The following is a 22,999-nucleotide window of genomic DNA, read 5'->3' as shown; positions in this document are numbered from 1 at the left end:
ATTAAAGAGAAAGTATTATCACATGAAACGAAGCAAAACTTAAACAACTTACATTGAAAGAAATGTTTAATAAAGTAAACAAATAAATATTAAGCTTTTTCTTTTTGCAAATTTTGATACCCTTTAGATCATAATTGTTCTTTATTTCATAAATTACGGTTTCATATTTTTAATTTTAGAATTTCTGCATGCCATCTTACGAGATTTAAACTAATGATCTATAATCCGGAAAAATCGATAATCCGGAATCGCCGAAGTCCCGACGAGTCCGGATTAACGACTTTTGACTGTATATGTATACACATATATACACAGATGATTCATTATTTAATAATACATATTTATAAAAACAACAGTACTTAATATGCCGTACAGATACAGCCAAATAAACATTTTTGGGTAATCCACAAAATTGTCAGAACTGAGTTCTTCATAGGGATGAGAATATTTAAGAAAATACAAAAGTTTTATTAAATTAAGAAAGTTAAGAAAATACAAAAGTAAATATAAAAGTTTGAAGTATCATGCCAGTGACTTTCCAGAGCTTTAAAAATAAATGTGTTTTCCCAAGGATTTTACAATCAACAAGAAGGGCACAGAGTATACTTAAATATAATATAACTTTGTAGAGATTTATAATTATTTTAACTAATAATTTTAAGTTTTATTTGAAACTTTCTTATAAGCCTTCATTCCCCCAATTGTCAGTGCCAGAACAGTTCAATGTTGTAGTGCGCGTGAACGAATACAAATTTTCTACTTCGAAGGAAGTAGTTAAAAGCTAAGTTTTGGTAGGAGAAAGAGAGAATTACGCTCTAGCTGCTGTCTCTGCCATAGGTACATTTGCTCATTGCTGGTTTAAGCGGCTTAATTGCATTGCTTTGCTGCCACTAGTTAAAAGGGGGTTGAAGTTACGGGATCTCGCTAAGCCCTGTAGACTAGTTTTATCACTTGTTAATATTTCAACTTTTACTTTCAATTATCTGACTTTCATTTACTGCCCAAGTAGAGGCGTAGTTTGTTAGCATCGAATTGACACATTGTAAATTTTAAAGAGTTAATAAAGGGTACGTGAACCCTTTTCCTGTGTAGTTTCCTGCTATTCCAATATACAGACAGAAGTTCATACACTGGACTCTACATTGGTGCCCAAATTAATACGAACCAACAAGAAAATGGCCAACGAAGAAATATCTCTACAAGGCTCAGAAGCGGCAGACCCAATGGTGACCTCCCCCCGTTAGAGAGATTTGGCTTCCTAATACAAACAATGAGGGCCGCAATTAAACCTACAGTGGTATTCGATGGAAAAACTTCCGTCATCTCATTTCTGGAAGCCCTTGAGACGCACTTCCATTTGTATCCAGTACCAAAAAGGCAAAAAATGGCTATTGCCTCAAGTGCCCTCCGAGGACAGGCGGTGGCTTGGTGGAAAGGAACTGGGAAATTCCTATTTGGCGAAGTTGGGTCATTCATCTATATATTCGAGAAATTCAAAGGGGCACTCCTAAACGTGCTCCCAATAGTTAAAGATCGTGCCAAGCTTGAACCTGAATTATATAGCTTTTATCAATGGAGGGTTGAAGAACTAACTGAATTTATCCTACGAAAACTCAAGCTAGTGAACATGCTATACGGTAGGAAACCTGACACTGAAATTATTGAAATCAAACTGCCAAGATTATTACCCTCCGCTCAGGACTTCGTGGAATTCCGAAATCCTCGAATGCTGCAAGAATTATTTGAATTAATCGTAAAGTTTCAGAATCGGCGGATAGAAGAAGAATCAAGATTTCCGGCACAGCGATTTAATCGGCAGTTTCCAGCCAGCCTCAGAAAGAAATAAAAACAATGGAGGAAACCGTTTTTCACCCAAGCCGTCAACAAGCATCAATGATAGGGATGACGTCAAAACTCGTCAGCGTACCCAGAAAACAGCAGAAAGAAAAACGGCTTTAAACGAATAGAAGGGTTTGAGAATTTGAGGGTTCAGACTCCTTGGGCATCGGAAAATCCCTCTAAAATGTATTTAAAGACTGCGGTCGTGAAAAATGACCTGGGAATTTTAAAATTTCTTTTAAATAATATTCCCGTAGAAGCACTCGTGGATATCAGAGCAGAAGGGAGCTTCCTAAATCAAAATTTTTATTAAAGATATTTTAGAAAAGTAAGATTATTTAAAAATAACACAATAGAAATAATAACTGCTCAAGGGAAAGTGTGTGAATGTATCGGGAGACTATCACTTAATGTGCAAGTTAAGGACGAAAACCTTAACGTTCTATTTTACGCGGTGAAAAACTTGCAGAACAAATTAATCCTGGGAACTATATTCCTGAAGGTGTCAAACACCAGAATTGACTTTTAAGTAACTCTATTACATTGGACATGGGGTCAAAAGTGGTGGAAGCTACTGAAAAATTCCAGAAATCGATCTCCTACATTTAAAGCAAGATGAAAGAGCCAAGCTGCAAGAAATCGTAAGTAAATATTCTTCGTTATTTTCTGATAAGCCAGGAAACACCCAGATAGTAAACTCATTCTATTGAATTAAAATCAAATGAACCTTGTAAAGTGAAACCGCACAAGTACGACAAAGAGAAAGAGGCCATCATTGAGCAACACATACAAGAGATATTAAAAAATAAAATTATACTTCCCATAAATAGTGAATATGCAAGCTCTGTTGTGCACTGCAGGAGAAAGAACAATTTGCCCCCTACAGATCCCAAAGCATATCGCTTTGCTATTGATTATAGAAAACTTAATAGTTTTAACTAAATTTCTGGTTTACCCTTGAGAAGATTATTAGGAAAATAAAATCTACAAAATTTATGACTACTCTCGATCTTACTTCAGGATATTTTCAAATAGCCATGAAACCTGAAGACGTAAATAAAACTGCCTTTATCACTAAAACAGACATTTATGTGATACAGGGACTTATGTGTTTTTAGGTATGCCTTTCGGATTATGTGGGAGCAGCCTCAACTTTTCAACGTGCCATGGATATTATTTTACGTCCTGTCCTTGAGAAATCCACTTTAATTTATTTAGATGATATCATCATAACAAGCAATACTTTCACAAAAATATAAAAGACCTTCCCGAAGTTTTTTTCATTATTGAAGGAAGCGGGATTAACCGTAAATGCAGCAAAATGTAAGTTTGTAACCAGAGAACTAGCGTATAGTACAGAGAAGATATCTAGCATACAAAATTTCAGCTAAAGGCATCGAGACTGAGGATTCCAAGATTAAAGCTATTAAAAATTACACTCCGCCAAATACGGAAAGAAGCTGTCATCTTTTCTTGGAATATGCTCGTACTACAGTACGTTTATTCAAAACTTCGCTAATATTGTAGAACCTTTGCTAGTGTTAAAACGGAAAACATCAAAGTTTGTGTGGACAGCTAAGGCAAACACCTTTGAACAACTGAAATCAGCTTTAATTAATGTACTGGTATTAAAGTTTTTGGAAGGCGATGATAACTTGGAGATTGCGGCCAACGCCTCAGATTATACCATGGGTGCGGTGTTAAAGCAAAATCAGCATCCCCTGGCATTATTTAGTAAAACTTTAACACCAAGCAATGTAATTATACTGTGACCGAACAAGAAACATTAGCCACGTTAATGGCAGTTCAGAAGTTCCGGGTGTATTTCAGAAAAACGCCCGTCACTGTATATTCAGACCATGCAGTCATAGGTAGACTATATTCGGGAAAGAATTTAACTCCTAAACTAATTAGATGGGCCTTAAAGTTACAAGAGTACAACTTAATAATTAAGACTACTTCAGGCAAAGAAAATACCGTGGCTGACGTACTATCAAGAATCAAGATAGATGACAATGGGGATCAAGTAAAATGCGCAATTTTGACGTCTTATGTTATAGATTCCCCGAGAAACTATCCTTTCTGAATTGATTAAGGATACAGAATTCGGTAATATCTTTGCTTATTTAAAGGAATCAGATAATTTCGAACATCCAAACCTTGCCGCAATTAGAAATACAGCACAAAATTATGAGATTGCAGATAATTTGCTGTTTTATACTAAGTCTATGAATGAAAACTTCGAATACAGGCCAGTCATCCCAGCCCGAATACAGCTAAGCATTTTGCAAGAATTGCATGACGCCTTGCCCGCTGGCCCCCTTGGAGTAAGGAAAATGGTGCATAGGGTACACAAGGTGGTGTATTTTCCACAACTACAGAGTGTAGTAACTGTTTATGTCAGGTCCTGTAAATTATGTCAGTTAATTAACGATGTTAATTATAGCCGAGCTGGGTACCTAAATAGTATTCGCGTGACTTTTCCTAATGAAATTCTTGGCACTTTTCCACAAAGTGAGTTAAAAAAAAATCGATATCTTTTAGTAATTGCTCACCATTTCTCTAAATAGATAGAAATAATTCCATTAAAGTGAGCATCGGCTAAATTAGACGTAGATGCGTTTTTGCATAGATATATCTTAAAATATAATAGTATAGAGATAAAGTTAAAGTTAGTTCAGTTTATACAGTGCACCATTAAAAGTAATAAGTGATATTGGTATGCAGTTTGTAAGTCAAATTTTCTAGGATTTATGTAAAGGGATGGCATATGAAAATGGTCCCTTGTAGGCCACAATCTAACATGGTGGAAATATATAGCGAATAAGAATATAGTTAAAATAATTAGAAGTTATGTAAATAATTATCATACGCACTGGGATGGCTGCATCGACAAACTAGCATATGCTTTAAGAACTGTCAAACATGACACTATGGGAAAAACGGCTGCTGAATTATTTCTGGGTAGAAAGATTTTGATCCCACTCGATAAATTATTTTTCATCTAAGAACGGGAGCCTCAATTTAAGCAGGCGAACATTCAAAAACTAATTGATTAAGAGTTAAAGAATTCAGATGTAGCAAGAGAACATCAAAAAATATATTACGATAGTAAACACTGTGAAGCAGATTTCAAAGTGGAGGGATAAGGTTCTGAAAAGGAATTTCACCCTGTCTAGTGCGCTAAAGAAAATTTTGTATCTAAGTTTGCACATAAGTTTGAAGGTGCCTATACCGTGCAACAGATCATCGGGGCAGTAATTTATATTACTTCAAATTCAGGCAAAAGAATAAAGGCCAGTCCAGATCAATTAAAGAAGTATTACGACAGAAAATATTTTGATATTCTAAATAGTTTTTTGCAGGCTTCCAAGACAGAAGAGGCAGCAGTAACAACAGCGGTTTTGGTCCCAGCAGCGCTTCCATCCCCTGAGAAAAAGAAAAGAACCGACGAAATGATAAGGCCGGAAACAACTCGAAGTGTACCCCAGAAAAGAACGCCAAGACAGATGGAAGCTCCAGCGAGGGAGAAATTTAAGAATACAGAATCTTCCAGAAGAAAGACCCCAGAGAAGAACAAGGATGGCCATGCCATGACAAGCTCTCACAGTAGACAACACCAGAATACAGCGAAGATGAGGTTGACTGAAAGAATGACAAGACCTCCGCTGGATAGAACAAAGAGACCGGCCGAGGCTCTCAACACAGCCCAAAGCAACGAAGAGTGTCCATGCAACAGTCGTCAACAACGTACGTTCCAAGAATCAACGTTCCAGCCAACAAATGAAAAAAGCAGGAGCCACCACCATTCCACACTAACAAACCGATGCATAGGGGAGAAAAACGTCAAGACCGATTCCAACCACTGGACAGAAAACAGAGAATGAAAATTGCGACAGTGAAAACTTAAGATGGAGTCAGTTCTGCAGGAAGCGCATGATGGAGTACCAGTCAATAAAACACAAAGATAAGTGAATTTTCAATAAATCCTTTCTGTCTGTAAAATTACACGCTAATCTTTTAGTACGAAGTTCCATGTTCAAGTCAATTGCCTCTGTGGAGCACTAAAGCTGGTTCAGTTTATTTGGTGAAAGCACAAAACTAAAATGTATTGTAGAAATGTAATGTTAATACAAAGAATGAGTAGTTCCGGTTTTGTTTGTCGAAAGACTAGTTATATTAACACGCCAAACGTTCTGGCCGTATACAAGCAACTTCATATTAGTACTTGTTAATGAAATTGTAATTGTTAATGAAAATTCGTTTTAGGTTTGCCCTTTTGGCGGGAAGAAAGAAGTCAAGTAACATTCTTTCTCTCATTTTAATCTTAGTATGCTAAAAAAGTATGTGATTGTAAAATGTGAAAATATCTATTGTGCTAAGATAAATTATACTGTAAATGAATGTTTAAATTCTAAAGAAATTAGAATAATTATTCAGTGTGAAAAGTTTTGAAATAAGTTTAAAAGTTAATATATTAGAAGTTAATGTAAGAAAATCTTGAAGTATAAAAGTTAAATGTAAGAAAATCTTGAAGTGAGGAAATTTTAGTCACATTAAATCATATGTTTCCGAGCGAAAGCTTGCATGTTTCAAACACCCGAATGTGGGAAAAATTTACTATTGTGTGAATGTGTTTTGTAGGGCTCTTCACTAACATTCCAGTCAATTTTCATATTTATTAGCTCATGGAGAATTTAAGAATTTTAATTAGGGAGTGTCTTATAAGGTTGGTATGTGTAATAGTGTTTAGGTGGAGAGTTTGTTCACTTTGACATAAAGCACTTGCGTTTTTGCACCACATAATGTGGAGAGCCAAAAAGGGATTAAGCTAAAATTAAGCATGAATGTGGGTGAATACTTGGGTCCTTTAAAAACTGCAATGTTCGGTAAACTTGAGAAAATTACATTAAATTTAGAAATTTGACAAAAGATTAGAAACTTGATAAAGTGTTAAAAACTTGATAAAAGATACAAAGCTTGTAAATATAAAGTGTTATTTATTATACTTTTAGAAACATGTATTTATAGCTATTCCTTACAGGGGACTGGAAGGACAAGACTGATTGCCCTAATGATCAAGAACGATGGATTCTACAACGAAAAATGTAGATGAAAACAAATTATTTGTATTGTAATTAAATCAAAGTTTAGTTCTTGTATGTAAACGGGGCTCAGGGCTGTTTTTTCTAGAATTTAACAGTTTGTAACAGGTCTTTAAGGACACTTTATCCAAGTCTTCTAAATTCTGGCATTGGTAACTGTAGGGATTTATATTTATTGTAACTAATAATTTTAAGTTTTATTTGAAACTTTCCCATAAACCTTCATTCCCCTAACTGTCAGTGCCAGAATAGTTAAATGCTGTAGCGTGCGCGAAGAATGCAAACTTTCTATTTTGAAGGAAGTAGTTAAAAGCTGAGTTTCAGTAAGAGAAAGAGAGAGTTAGGCTCTAGCTGCCATCTAGAGCCTAACTGTGGTACATTTGGTTATTGCTGGTTCAAGTGGGTTAATTGCATTGCTTTGCTGCCACTAACTTAGGAGGGGGTTGAAGTTACGAGATCTCGCTGAGCCCTGTAGTCTAGTTTTATCACTTGTTAATATTTAAACTTTTAGTTTCAATTATCTGACTTACCCCCCATGTAGAGGCAAAGTTTCTTAGCGTCGAATTGACGCATTGTAAATTTTAAAGAGTTAATAAAGGGTAAGTTAACTCTTCTCCTGTGTAGTTTTCTGCTACTCCAATATACAGCCAGAAGTTCATTCACTGGACTCTACAACTTCTTTATTAAAAATAAATAATAATTAAAAAACTAGCATTTGACAGCATACCACAACAATACTAACAGAAAGCATTTTTAAAAATTTCCCTATACGTTTTCTATTACACAGAAAATTCAATAAAAAAACTTCAATATTTTAAATTAGAAAAAATATTATTTTCCTACACTTATCTTCAATTAGTTTATATATTTTGCCTGGAAGTCTAAATCTTTCAACCACTGCAGGTGCATAAACAACAATTAAATTTTTATGAAGAGAAGCAGATCTGCTGTATACCATATTTACTATTTGTCCCTAATGATTTGAAGCAAATTGTAGCAGATCTTTCTTCCATACTTTTCTACCATTTGCATGTCACAATGCAAAATTTACGCATACAAATACCTTCTAGTCTTAACTGTATGTATCAGTTTCAAGATGAATTTCTTAAAACTGTAAGCATATTTTTTATACAGTGGTTGCAATAATGAACAAGTTACTTACATTCTTGAGGCCCTTTTCTTTCCCAAAACATCTTTATAATTCTCAACTGCACACTGCAATGCTTTTTCTTCTAACCACGTTTTAGTCTGACCATAAAATTTTTGGCCACATATATTTTGAACCTGGTCATCTTTAGATGTTCTCAGAGAAACCAGCTCTGAAGCCCTGTGGGAGAGGAAAGAAAAAAAAAAATAAAAAATAAATAAAGATAAATAAAAAAAAAACACTTAATAATAAAAATACTTGATTAACACGTTTGGTACGAGTACTGCCACAGAAAATGCATGCAATGTTTAGGTGTTTGGTGCACAGGAAAGGATTAAATAAGACTTTTGTACTGAAATGGATGTTATTTCTCAAAACATTGAAACAATAACTAAATACTTAAAATGCAATAATTTTTTTATTTATTCACTTAGGAAATGTTATAAATGAACTGTTCAAATTCATTTTCAGCGACTCATTGATGACCTAATTGAAAAAAACATATTGCATGTGATGTACAGTGCATACAGCTTATTGTTTATTATGTTTAATTTTCCAGCAACCAAAATGAAATATATACTAACATTCACTAAATTCAACTCCACAACTTTTAAACATCAGATTAGCAAAAGACTGATTCTTCGGTAGCAAAATATCCTACTTTTAACTATCAAAGCTTTTTATAGGTCATCCAGTTAATGTATTGAGGAACGTGGCTTTACTATTCAGGTATGTAATGCTGCATTAAAATGGGTTTGACAAAAATTTTCCTATCTCCTGGTCCAGGATCGGATGAAGATTAATAGGCTCTAAGCACTTACAAGAATTTGGTACCTCTGTACACATTTTTACTCATTCCTTCTCTCTCAGTCTTGGTTTAGTTGCACCACACATTTCATGGTAAGATGGCAATAGGGAATTTTTATGGTGCTCTCTCCCCTGAGTCTCTAAGCATGTTTTCATGATGTTCCACTTTTTTGATGTCATAAGCACAGGGCTTATTTAAAATTAATGGTTAATTTGGCCCTTCTCAGGTTTCTGTACACATGAAACACTGTTTTCCCATTTTGTTTGCATTAAAAGGTTAGACTTCAAAGGGAAATAATGAATTTTCTTACCTTAAGTCTGACAAAGCAATTCTCTATAAGCATTGTATATGAGTGGAGAATCCTTCTCTAATACCAGCTACTAGGAGATAGAAATGCAACTTCTGTATCCCTTATTTAATGTTTCTACATTCAAATTTTCCCCTTTGGGATTGATATATTATGTTCCACAGAATTAAAGAAAAAGTTCATGAAATGCTTTTTAACATTACTGGACTTAACTAACTTTGAGTGAAAAGGAAGTGATAACTGCAGGCTGAAAACAAACCAAAGAAAGCATTGGTCATGCTTGTAATGAAAGTAAATCAACAAGCAAACAAAGGGTATTCTTTATGCTATATGGAAATGTTAAGTTCTGAAATTTGAATGAATCACTGGAAGAAGCATTTTTTTTTTTTTTTTAAATTTGTTGTGTCCTTAACTTGCAATATGCCAAAAATCCAAGTGAAAAACTTGTCTGACAGAAAAGGCTAAATTGTCACAAGATGTTGATGTTCTTAGTAACTGCAGTCAAAGAAATGCTACATTTAAAAAGGGAGTTTCTTAAACAGCACTGTGAAATTTAATTTAACAAGGAATTGTAATTAATGAAGAATTACTAAAAAAAATGCAAATGTCTCAAGTGCAGAAAGAATAAAAAATCAAGAGATGCTGAAACTGCTTTTCTTGAAAAGCTTTAAGCAATGAAACTAAAACTATAAAACTAATCTATTTTTAGAGCTTATTTTATTAATTTGCTAAATGCTAGGAGAGAGTTTTGTATCAACTGACAGATAGCTCACAAATAAGAGGAAGAAAAATACAACATTGTTCATTGTAAACTGCATGGTGAGAAAGAAGAGGCAAATCATAATGCAGCTGATTAATGGATAAAAGATGTCTTACCTAGACTGCTAACGGATAATCTACATGAAACTTAAAATACAGACGGAACTGGACAGTGTTACAAAACATTATAAGAACACACAGTAGAACTTAAAAGTGAAGCAGCAGCTGTTTAGAAAATGAAGGAGTGAGTTACATGGATATGGATTATAAAGTTGTTTATGTGGCCTAAGCTATATAAGAAAATTAAGCCTCTGACAGCCCATGACTTTTGATGAGCCAGCAGATGAAACTCTGAGAATTATCAATAAAGTGAGGTAAATGAGGGAAGAGACCACTGTCTCCTGTACTGCAAGACTGCCAATCATATGCAAAATGATAAGCGACAAGTCATGCCATGCAAGAAAATAAGTGCAAGTCAGAAATCCAAGCTAAGTTACAAAACTGTGGTATCTAAGCATGTTGGTAGTAAACGGCCTGACCAAAATTATCTTCCGCAATATGGCATTTAAGGGGATTATTCTGAAAAAATTTCAGAATCCCAGCTAAGTTCAGTGTTGAAGACATGCTCATTAAGTTTAGAAAGAGTAGATTTTCAAGTTATCATGGATAAGTCTGTTTCTAATCAGATAATGGGGATTTACAATTTTTCCCAGAATCTTATTCTATATTACTTGAAGTTTGTTTTTGCAAGTCTGTACTTGAGGCTGAAGCTCAGGCCAGAGATGTGTACTACAGAATTGGCCGTATAATTGATACGTTAGACCTTTCTCTTCTTGCTGAGAGGCAGTTCAGAGTAGTTTCTGAGGAGTAAAGTCGACTGGTGACATCAAAGGCTTTTCCTATTACGCGCTTAACAATAAGCCCACGAAAATCTCTCAAATAACTTACATTATTTGCATAGTTTCACAGTTTCCCCAAATAGGAAGGAATGAGTTGCTGTACTATTATTGCACAGTGTGGACCTAAAAAATACAAAGGCAGCAGTGGTTATTGACAAAAGCATAAAATCTTGATTTTTGAAAAGTATCAAAAATTTACCTCTAATTTTACCATAGCAAGAACTCGAGGATGACAGTAATTTTTACTGTTTTTCTCTTGAAATGGAGAAACAAACTGAAATTGAGTAAATACAAGTTTACTAATTAGGTAAGTATGCCGCATACATACCTCTGACCTCTCTTTGAAAAACATTAGTGTCACTTCCCACAAATATAACATTTAACATTCAGTCTTTTGAGCAGGGTATTATAAAAATTTTCAAATGTCATCACCGAAAAGATGTTCAGAAAATGATGCACAGAATAGAATTTTGTGAAAATGCACTTTGACTGATCGAAGTCATGCATATTATAATCAATGCAGGAAGTTCTCTTAAAAAATCATTTAAATCTGTTTTAAAAAATGTGATTTTAATGTAAAAGAAGCCTTAGAGGAGCTGAAAGCTATAGCTAATGTTTGAGACATCAGTGAGGAAAGTTATGAAGATTCATTTATGTGTCAATTTACAAAAATAGTGCAAAAACTGAAAGTGTTAAAAGAAATGCAAAACTGACAACGAAAGTAATACAGAAAAAAAGTTATGATCAACCAACATGAATCAAATCTATAAAAGCACTATAAATTCGAAGACAAACTCTTGAACTGAAAGGTGCTGGTCAAAAAAGTTACCAGCAGTTTTATAAAACTAAAAAAATTCAATTAAAAAATTTGTTGAACAATCTGAAACAAACACTAATAGAATAGTTGTTTGTAAAAGATAAAACTTTCTCAAGAATGCAGTAATAAAAGTATTTAGTAATTAAAAAGAGACTTTCAAAATTGCATAAACAGCTTAATTTTAGAACTAATTTTTAATTATTATTTTAGGATTAATTATTAAATTAACTGTTAGTTGTTACTTTACTTGAAAAGTTTAAAACTGATATCACTGTCTGCATTGCATGAATCACCATCTATTAAAACTTAGTCACTTAATAAACTCAAATATGTTTGGAATGGAAGTGATTTTAATAAGTAGCAGATACTCTATTATTTATCTAGTTCCAAGATTTCTTGTGACTAGCCCAAGGTGCAAAAATATTATTTCATATACCATACTTTTAGAGTTGGCATAATAATTTATTTATTTACCACTTATTTACTTCTCTATTACAATAATAAAATAATTTTAAAATATAAAATTGCAGATAGGACCTTGACATGCATGAACAGATCGATCATATCAGCCTTGGAGGCGAATGTGATAAATCAGAAAAAATTATAAAAGTCAGCTTAGGCATGCAAACATAAAACAGTAGTACTATATAACAGGAATGTAAAAATAAATACAAAAGTTATGCAGTTTTTTTATTTGTTACAGTTACCCTCTCTCTCTCGACGAGGAACCAGCAGCAGAACGGCCTCTTCCAATTCCATCTTCAAATTATATGACTGTAACTGCATAGCCTACCTAGCAAGTCTACCCAATAGCCACCTAGCAAGTCTTCAATAGCTGGTGACTTTAAGCTTAAAATCCATTTCAATAGCTAGTGATCAGATGCCATAGTAATCTCTTGACTATCAATATAGCCAGAGAATTTATTCATGGCATATACAACATCAAGGGCTTCATGTTCTCTTGTAGAGTAATTTCTTTCAGTGGCTGACAACAAACAGCTAGCATATTCTATTAGATTTTCTTCTGAAACTTTTCCTTAAAATAGCACAGCACCCAAAGCATAGTTACTAACATCCATCCAAATGTAATGTAATGTAAGGTTTTGTTGCATCATTTTGCTTTAAGATGGACAGGCTAACAAGTTGTAGTTTTAATGTAAGAATGAATTTTCTTCCTCTGGTCCCCATATCCAACTTATGTTCTTAGTTAAGATTTAGACGTCTGGTTATTTCTGAAAATTTCAGTATGAATCTTCTATATCACGAACAGGTCTACAAGAAAGACTGTACTTGTTTCATGTTTCTTAGAACCAGCATCTTCTGTATAGCAGAGGTTTTTCTTGGATCAATTTCTACACCTTCACCAGTAATCCAGTGACCAAGATACTTCACTTTACCACAAGTCAAATGTTGTGACTTTTTATTATTTAAGCTACCCATCGAAACAGTTTTGCAAGTCAAAATAGTCTCTCTGTATTTTCTGGATTTTTCCTACATTGGGTAAATAGTTGTCAAAATTTTTCATCATTCAGTTTTAAGTCCTCTAACAGAGTGAGTGAGTGAGTGATTATGGCGCAAAAACCAAAAATGATTATACCGCGCCAAACACAAGATGGGATGATTACAATTGATGACATTAAAATTCAATAAATAAAAACAAGTAGGAAAATGTATCAAATCCAGAGGATGAAGTCATATTAACACAAGTTAAAAGCACACATTAAAATTCAAGATACAGTCTTCAAAACAAATTACATTTTGTAATAAAAGTCAGTCTCTTTTAAATAATAAAATAAATTACAATTGACCTCTCTTCCGATTAAACGGTCGAGAGGTAAGTCACAGCTATTAAAATATTTCTGACGAAGACTGTTAAAACAGGGACACTCAATTAAAATATGACGGACAGATAGACAAACATTACAATTTGAACAAACAGGCTCATTCTCAGCTTTTAAAAGGTAGCTATGTGTCACTCTAGTGTGACCAATTCTGAGGCGAGCCAAAAGAACGTCCTCCTTACGATTTTTGGTAGATTCCCAATGCTCAATTCTAGGTTTTACTTGTCTTAACTTGTTTTGAAGCTGAACATCCCAAATTTGTTGCCATTTTTTTCGGACCTTTCCCTTGATGACACAGCAGATATCTCTAAAAGGGATAAGGCGACTAGACAGTTGAACAGTAGATTTGGCTGCGATATCTGCAAGCTCATTTCCCTTTATTCCAGCATGTCCAGGAACCCAGCAGTACAGGACTTCATATCCTCGAATCGTTAAGTTTATATGAATTTTGAGAACATCGACTACCACAGGATTCTGAGTGTTGGGAAAAGCTTCCAAAGATTTCAGAGCACTATACGAGTCTGTATAAACTATGAACTTTTTGTGGCAGAGCTTCGATATGTACAAAAGACCATAATATATTGCAGTTAATTCAGATGTTATGACTGAGCAAGCATGGTGCAGGCATCTGCCCTCAATGTAATCTTCAAATACAAAAGCCATCCCGACATGATCATTTGACTTTGATCCATCTGTGTAAATCGGATAGTAACTGCTATATTTCTGCCTGTGCTCAGCAAAGAGTTGTCTGTAAACGATCTCGTTAGTGCTCGCCTTCACGTGATGTTTGAAAACATCAAGAAGCTGAATCCGTGGATTTTCCCAAGGTGGAATTTCCTCAATGACAGGGCGAACTCTTAAAGGAAAAGTAGAAACGCAGGATGGACGCGTTTCAAATAAAACGTTACACGCATCATCGAGTAAGCACAGTTTATTGGGATGTTCAGGTTGGGATAGAATATTAAAATATTGCAAGAGGGACATTTGCTCACGCCTCAGATAAAGTGACGGTTCGTTACAGTCAATGTACAGGCTCTGGACGGGAGAGGTCCTGAAAGCTCCTGAACAAATGCGCAGAGCTTGATGGTGAACAGGATCCAGTTTTAACAACACTGATGGCCGAGCGGATCCATAAACAACTGAGCCATAGTCCAGTTTAGAGCGGACGAGCGCTCTGTAAATGCGAAGCATGGAGCAACGCTCTGCACCCCAGGAGGTGTTCGCCAACACCTTTTAAAATATTTAGTGTTCTTAGACACTTCTTTCTCATGTTTAAAACATGAGAAAGGAAAGTCAATTTTCGGTCGAACGTCACTCCTAGAAATTTTACTTCGGGCGTAACTGGAATAATTGTACCATTCAGATATAACTCAGGCTCAGGATGGAGACCTCGCTTCCTACAAAAGTGAACACACACAGTTTTCTGTTTGGAAAAAGTAAATCCCTGTTTGTTTGACCATTCTTGGATCTTATTCAGAGCCATCTGCAATTGCCTCTGTACGTATCTCATGTCTGCTCCTCGACAGCTAATCTGCAGATCATCAACATATAGAGATCCCAAGATGGTGGGAGGAAGTTCTTTTAGTACAGAGTTTATTTTTAAACTAAACAGGGTTACACTGAGCACACAGCCTTGTGGCACACCCTCTTCCTGTTCAAAAACATCTGAAAAAACAGAGCCAATTCTTACTTGAAAAGTTCTAGTCTTCAAGAAATTTTGAATGAAAATTGGTAGGTTGCCGCGCAAGCCACTCTCGTGAAGATCCCGGAGTATACCGTATCTCCATGCCTTATCATAAGCTTTTTCAATATCGAAGAATATCGAGACAAGGTGGCTTCTTCTGACAAATGCTTTTCGAATAGATGTCTCTAAGAGGAGCATGTTATCTACAGTTGTTCTTCCCTTTCGAAAACCGCTCTGATAAGGCGATATAATATCATTCTTTTCCAAGAAGTAGACTAGGCGGCTGTTTACCATCTTTTCAAACAGTTTGCATACGCAACTCGTAAGGGCAATTGGCCGATAGTTCGATGGATTCCTTGGATCTTTCCCTGGCTTAGCAATAGGAATTACCACAGCTCTCCTCCACGCACTGGGAAAAATACGCTCCTTCCACACTCTATTGTAAGGAGTGAGGAGGGCAGTCAGTGACTTATAGGACAGATGTTTTAGCATTTCGTAATTCACGCCATCAAGACCAGGAGAAGACCTATGTGTCTGCAATAAAGCTCTCTTTAATTCCAGCATAGTAAATGCTCTATTGTAAGTCTCAGATTTGGACAAGTTGAATGCAATGGGATTTATTTCAGAGTGCTGCTTGATAGAGAGAAATGCAGGTGAATAGTTTCTGCTGGAAGAAACGGCAGCAAATGTCTCACCGATAGTATTCGCAATTTCTTCTATGGAGCTAATCACTCGGCCATCTTTTTCCAAAAAGGAAAGTGAGTGGTCTTTATATATGCCGCATGCTTTTCGAACTCTTTCCCAAACCCGCTTGCTAGGCGTGGAGGATGTTATTGACGACACATATGAAATCCAGGAATCCCTCTGGCTCTGCCTTCTTACTTTTCGTGCATTTGCTTTGGCTCTTTTAAAGGCTATGAGGTTTCGCAGAGTAGGATATCTACGAAAAATACCCCATGCTTTTTTCTGTTTTTTCAGTGCATCATGACAGTCGCGATTCCACCATGGTTTTGAATATTTTAGTAGTTTTCCTGATGTTCTAGGAATGAAGAGCATAGCTGCCTGAATAATAGTATTAGTAACAGCTTCAACAGCGTCATCGATATGCGCATCTTCTACCATTTCATCTGTGAGCTCTGCAATGGAAGAGAAGATTTCCCAGTCTGCCCTGTCCAGTATGAATCGAGGGGATCTCGACATGGGGTTTGCTCCTCTTCGTGCAAGAGACACAAGAATGGGATAATGATCACTGTTGTAAAGATCTTTACCCACATTAAAAGTGCAAAAAGGCAACAGAGATGGTGAACAGATGGCAAGGTCGAGAGCATGGAATGTTTTTGAAGGCTCATGGAAGTAAGTATCTTGCCCATTATTGAGGAGACAAAGGCTATGATCTTCGATCATCTGCTCAATTTGTCTTCCTCGGCAATTAGTATCCTTACTACCCCAGAGCGGACTATGGCCGTTAAAATCTCCTATTATGATGAAAGGCTCAGGGAGCTGCTCTAAAAGACCATTTAAATCTTGCTGATCAATATGCTCATTTGGAGGCAAATACAGAGAAACGACTGTAACAACAATATCAAAATTTGTTTGAGTAGCGACAACTTGGAGGGATGTCGTCAAAGAAAGCACATTTGTCTGATAATCCAGTGAGGTGAGGAGACCTACACCTCCACTGGCACGCTCACCTGCAATGTTATCTTTCCTGACGAAAGAAAACCTCCGAAGTTTTGCTTGTTGTTCCGGTTTTAGATTTGTTTCCTGTATTGCGAAGCATAAAGGTTGATGAACATTGATTATAGCTTTGATATCGAGCAGATTTCGGTGGAAACCGCGACAGTTCCATGATACGAGGGTGGCCATTATGAATAGTTTTTGTTCTTTCTGTGCTCTTGTTTGGTTTTTCGTGGAAGTAGATGCTTGGGAACTTTCAGACCCTCTTCTACTTCCATACTGTCTGAATCCGCAGATTCAGAAACCATTCCATCAAGAGCGCTATTGCTGGAACTTCTATTTTTATTTGTTTCTTTTCGTGTGGTAGTTTTGGGTTTGCTTTGAATTACTATTTCTTTATTTTGTACTGTATGGGTTGGGTTTTCTTTCTTCTTGTTGTTTGTAGTCTGTTGAGTTTTGTTTGGTGGCGTCTGCATACTAACTGATGTTTGGGTAGCAACAGAGCGAGATCTTTTAAGAGCATTGGCGTAAGATGTATTTGGTCGTAGCTGTGTGCTTTGGACTAATCTTCTGGCTTCGGCATATGAGATGTTCCTCATAACCTTTGCAGTCTGCACTTCTTTTTCCAATTTCCATTTTGGGCAGAGGCATGAAAATGCTGGGTGCTCACCCTTGCAATTTATACAAAGAGGCGCAGTGGTACAATTTTCAGAATCGTGGCCAATCTGTGAGCATCGGGCGCATGTGAGGCTGCCACGACAAGACGTCTTAGAATGGCCGAAATGCTGGCATTGGAAGCATCGCATAGGGTTCGGAATATAAGGTCTTACAGGACAATTTAAATATCCAGCCTTAATATTCTTAGGCAGATCAGGCGTGCTGAAGGTAAGGATCACGTGTTTCATATCGATCAACTTACCTTCCTTACGCATCTTGATCCGCCTAGCACCGCAGACATTTTGGTCGGATAGCTCGGAAGCGATCTCTTCTTCAGGAACATACAGAAGGTCGAATTCCGATATTACGCCACGACAATAATTCAGTATCTTATGTGCTGTTACAGTGACATTCGCTTGCCCAAGTTTAGTTATTTGTAGTAAAGAAGCAGACTGGGTGGCTGAGATTGTATCAATAAGGAAGTCTCCGGAGCGGAGACGCTTTATATTTCTCGGCTCACCAATACAAGAATGAATATATTTATTTATTATGAAAGGAGACATCTTATGCAGCTCGCCAGAAGGACTAGAAATGACTAGGAAACGGGGGCTATTGTTATGATTTTTTTCATTTGTATCTGTGCGTAATTTTTTTGCAGTAGACTTTTCAGAAGTAGGTTGAGTGGCTGGTTTAGCAGTAGATGTTTCAGAACTAGGTTGAGCGACTGGTTTAGCAGTAGACGTTTCAGAACTAGGTTGAGTTACTGGTTTAGTAGTAGACCTTTCAGAACTAGGTTGAGTGACGGGAGTGACCTCGAAATCTTTAATTAGGTATATATGTGAAGAAGCCATAGTGAAAGAAAAAATGATTCGGGTCCGACGGCCCCGCCCACCACGGAGCCCAACAAGGGAACACAGATTCCTGTGTTAGGGCTAGCCGGACCTATACGCAAACTGAAGCCCCACAGTCGGCTTTCCCGAAAGCAGGTACTCCCGAGAGCTTGACCCCAAGCCACTGACACAAGGACTAGTGACCAGCCGATTGACACCCGTGAGGACGACTAAGGTGCCTCCCGTTTAGCTGAAGCAGAGGCCAAAGCAGTGTGTTGGGGACAGTACCTCACCCCTCAACTACCAGGACCCTCCTTTCCAGCGACACGGGTCTCCACGCACGGCAAACACGTGGGCAGTTTTCTCGCCACTCGAAGACTAGACACAAGGGCTGTCCCAGTCTCTCGTGACGAGCCCCAAACTCCGTAGAGAGAAACCACGAGGGAGAAGAGAAGGGAAAAGTTCCAGCAAAGAGGAGAGGAGACGGAAAAGAGGATAGATCACTGGGGCTCCAGGATCGTGACACCCGTCTCACCAAGAAGATGATCCCCTGAAGGGCTAGGGTACCTCGGGATTGCCACACCCATACTCACAAAAGTGAGCCCCCTGAGGGGAAGTCCTCTAACAGAATTTGTGGTAAAAATACATTTACAAGTGCTCCCTGGTGAAAATTGGCGATTGGGGGGGTATATGGACACTGAGTTTGTGCAATTCTTCAACCTATTTTCAGAGAATTGCACAAACATGGCATTGCGCACTCCCTGGACTTTGTCCATGTACACAACAATCTACTATTTTCACTTTAAAAGTCAAAGGAGCAGCCAATTCTACACTACAGCCAAACAAAAAATATATAATCTCAATAAACTACATTTTAAATCAAACAATGAAATAACATAAAGAAGAAAATTCATCTTAGCACTACACAAAGGGAATATCTATTTACCTTATTTAGAAATTCCCATGTCTTCAATCAAACAAAATTCCTTAACAGCATTCAGAAGCTTCCTAAAATTATCTGAACTAGAATCTGTATAGTGGCGTCACCACACAAATTCACAAAACGAAGAGTAAAAAATAACCTACGTTGTGCCGATATCTTCCAACGTTTGACCATACACATTTCCTTTGTACAAACAAGACACTTGTAATGGCTACTAAGTAAACCATCATTTATACACCAGTCAATTAATGCTTTTTTCCTTTTCGTTCCAAATCGTACAGAAATTCTAATTAATCTTACCACATTCAGCCATTTTATCGTGTAAACCACAAAATAACCAATATACTTCCTAATCAACATCCAACACACAAGCCCTTACAAATATTTTCCCATCATTCAAATTCACTGCAGTCATGCAACCAATTACGTTATACAGAGTCGTAGCTAGGGTTTTCAGCGCCCAGGGACAACTGAAGATTTCGTGCCCCCTACTGCTTGCCAAGGATGGAAAACATGTAATTCTACAATGTCGTAACATCAGTTTAGCGCCCCTTGGATTCTGCGCCCGGGGACAGATGTCCCCCCTTGCCCCCCTCTAGCCCCTGACGTCATAATAGGGTTTCCATAACATTCAACTACTCAGGTTACCATAAATGAAACAACAACTTGCAATAAATGAAACAAGTGATCATTTAAGGGGCAAGCTTAAATATACTCTAACTGAATTTGTTTATTTTTCTGGTAATCCTGGGCATTGCCAAAAGATTCTTTTGCATTTAGTTTTGCAACACCAGTTGGCAGATGACCAACAAAATAGACTACCCATTTTGAAACCGTTAGCTTCAGAAAGGTTAACTGCCTTTCAAACAAGTCCGGAAATAAACCATGTTGGCTGTTTTAGGATAAAAATTAGAAACTAACTTGTTCAGTTCTAACTTATGAATTTCTGCATCCACAGAAGAAAATACCATAATACATTTCGCTCTACTAGCAATACTACTAGGTTGCAATTTTAATTTCTCCAATTCAAACAACCGTTCATTTTCTTTCTTGCGTTTTCTCTGTTTCTTGTGCATGCACAGATAGGTAACTGCTTGTTTCTCATCCATGTGCTGATAGGTAGCTGCGTGTTTCATGCCAATGCAGAAACATTTCTGAGAAGGTCATTACAAAAGAAAAATATAAAAAATTTGGCAACAAGCTTTTTTTTTCTATTTTATTAACTTCACAATCACATGTTCTGGAACTTTCAGACTATCTGCAAAACCTGAATAGAATTAACCAGGCAAATCCACACAAACTATGTCACTAAAACAGGCAACTCACGAGATAACCAAAATATATTTACAAGACAACCACTGCATGTACACATGCACAGCAAGTAAGCAGCTGCAATCTTTGTTGCACCATGTGCATTTCCTTTTTTTCTTGCAAGGAATCATAATGGAACTGTGACGTTTGTGCCTGATGAAAATGAAAACAATGCATTTCTTCAGAAAAACAAAATTTTGTTCAACAGTAGCATTTGTAGCAGCAGCAACCCAGCACTAAAATTTGCATTCCATGAATTTGTAATTTGTAAATAATAAAATTTTATGGATTAAAATTTTTGCATCAATGCCAATTTCTGCAATTATTTATTGTTTGGGGATACTCTGGCGAGGTTCCAGAAATTGTGTTCGCCAACTTGGGCGATAGGTGCCAAACGGAAGAGTGTTTAGGTTGCTAGCCCAGATGTTAAGTAAGATAGGGAGGGAAAAAGCAAAGGGATATTTTTTTTCTACATGATTGATACTTTGCGTTGGGTGTCGTGACTTTACAGTTAAATCTTTGTGTTGATGATCGCATGACTTTGTCAGTAGACGTTTTGAATTCGCTGTTTAATTATTTTCTAAATAAATATAAATTTATTACTCTTGTAATTAGAATAAGATAATTTTATTTTCATACAAGAAAATTAGAAAATATGTTCCTTTCCCGTACTTATGGTTCACATTATCCCATGTGCATTTACATATAATTAATTTCTAAATAAATTAATTAAAAATTTTTAATTATAGACTTGAATAAATTAATTACACTTCTAATCAGAATAAAATGATTTATTTTTATAGAATAAAATATGCTCTTTTTCTACCTTTTTGCTCGTATTTTGACATAATTTCTAATTAGAATGAAAATGTTTTTAATTATCTACTTAATATTTAAATATATGGAAGTCTAGCCATAATAAACAAGAATTAATTTCTAAATAAATTAATTGTACTTTTAATATGAATATATATATATATATATATATATATTTAATTTATTAATTATATATATTTTTTTAATTTATTGTTTAATCTAACCAAATGCCTTTTTTCTAATTATGTCCACACGTATAAATACGATTAGGATTATTCAGAATATCAAAAGCACTCCTGTTCTATTTGCTTAAGGAGAGGGAAGACTGTTAGCCATGGCTTGACTCTGAGACGAACTACCAGTTTACAACAATTTTACCCTTCAAACACTGAAAGACACAGTATATCATAAAAGAAGTTTTTTAACCCCTCATAATCAAATTTTCATTCAAATATAATTATTGAAAATGCAATAAAAAGGTAATAGGACTTTGAAATGCTAATGCGTTAATATAAAATACTAAACAAACATTATACAGTCAAAAGTCGTTAATCCGGACTCGTCGGGACATCGGCGATTCCGGATTATCGATTTTTCCAGATTATAGATCATCAATTTAAATCTGGTAAGATGGCATGCAGAAATTATAAAATTAAAAATATGAAACTGTAATTTATGAAATAAAGAACAATTATGATCTAAAGGGTATCAAAATTTTTTTTAAAAAAGCTTAATATTTATTTGCTTACTTTATTAAACATTTCGGTACTTTTCCGTTATGCCGGCGCAAGCGATAAAGTCGCCAATAATGGTACAAACGATGCCAAACGGAATATTCTCGTTGGTAACCTTTTACACCTCATTTTCGAAACAAGTCGCAGCTTTTTCTTATCAGATTGATTGTTTCTTTCAATACTGGCATATAATTACATAGGATTTTTATCAGATAGTACAGTTTTATGTCTAAGGCTATTTTCGATAATTAAGTCAATTAGGATGCAATCACAGCGCTTACCCGAAGCCGAAAATATAGAAAAGGTAAAGTCAAGGGTTAAATTCATCAATTCTAATGAGAATGCATTAGCGAAGTAAAGCACTGCGGTTTTACATAATTTCTGAGTAAGCTATTCGTACGAATTGAAATATTTCTTGCATATAAACTTGTGTTCCAAATTAAGATTTAACTTGAAATTAATGTAGATAATTACTAAGAGCATTAGATTTTTGTAGAGTAGTTTACATGAGATGAGATCACTTGGGTCACGTGATATGAACTGGCGAATCGGGATGTTGAACCATGAAAGCATAGTAAATTCTTAAATTAATGTCTTTTTACAAATTTATTGTCTTCATTTATTGGCTTTTTATAAAATTTTAAGCGATATTAAAATGTTTATGCCTTCAAAATAAAAAATTCTTAGAACTAACATTTTTTTAAATATTTTTTATGTGTATACTGTACGTTGTCGCCAATAAAGTCTGCTTGGCGAGATTTGCGCCGACGAAACGGAAAAGTACCAACATTTCTTTCAATGTAAGTTCTTTCAGTTGCTTCGTTT

The 22,999-nt window shown here is 35.9% G+C and overlaps 1 protein-coding gene across 2 annotated transcripts in view; it reads right to left on the bottom strand.

The window, feature by feature from the left end:
- Positions 1–22,999, bottom strand: part of Tsen54 (tRNA splicing endonuclease subunit 54) — a 108,280-nt gene that overhangs the window by 66,672 nt on the left and 18,609 nt on the right. Inside the window, exon 2 of one of the 2 annotated variants that reach the window (XM_085818908.1) lies at positions 8,107–8,271. The exons of the other annotated variant lie outside the window; for it this stretch is intronic. Coding sequence (XP_085675034.1) covers positions 8,107–8,271 — 165 coding nt within the window. The remainder of the gene's footprint in view (positions 1–8,106; positions 8,272–22,999) is intronic. 2 annotated transcript variants of the gene reach the window in all.

The sequence above is a fragment of the Stegodyphus dumicola genome, chromosome 6 (genome assembly GCF_044657685.1).
Source record: "Stegodyphus dumicola isolate Sdum_Otavi_A_Nest chromosome 6, ASM4465768v1".
NCBI classification, from domain to species: Eukaryota; Metazoa; Arthropoda; class Arachnida; order Araneae; family Eresidae; genus Stegodyphus; species Stegodyphus dumicola.
This window is presented reverse-complemented; position numbering and strand designations above follow the sequence as displayed.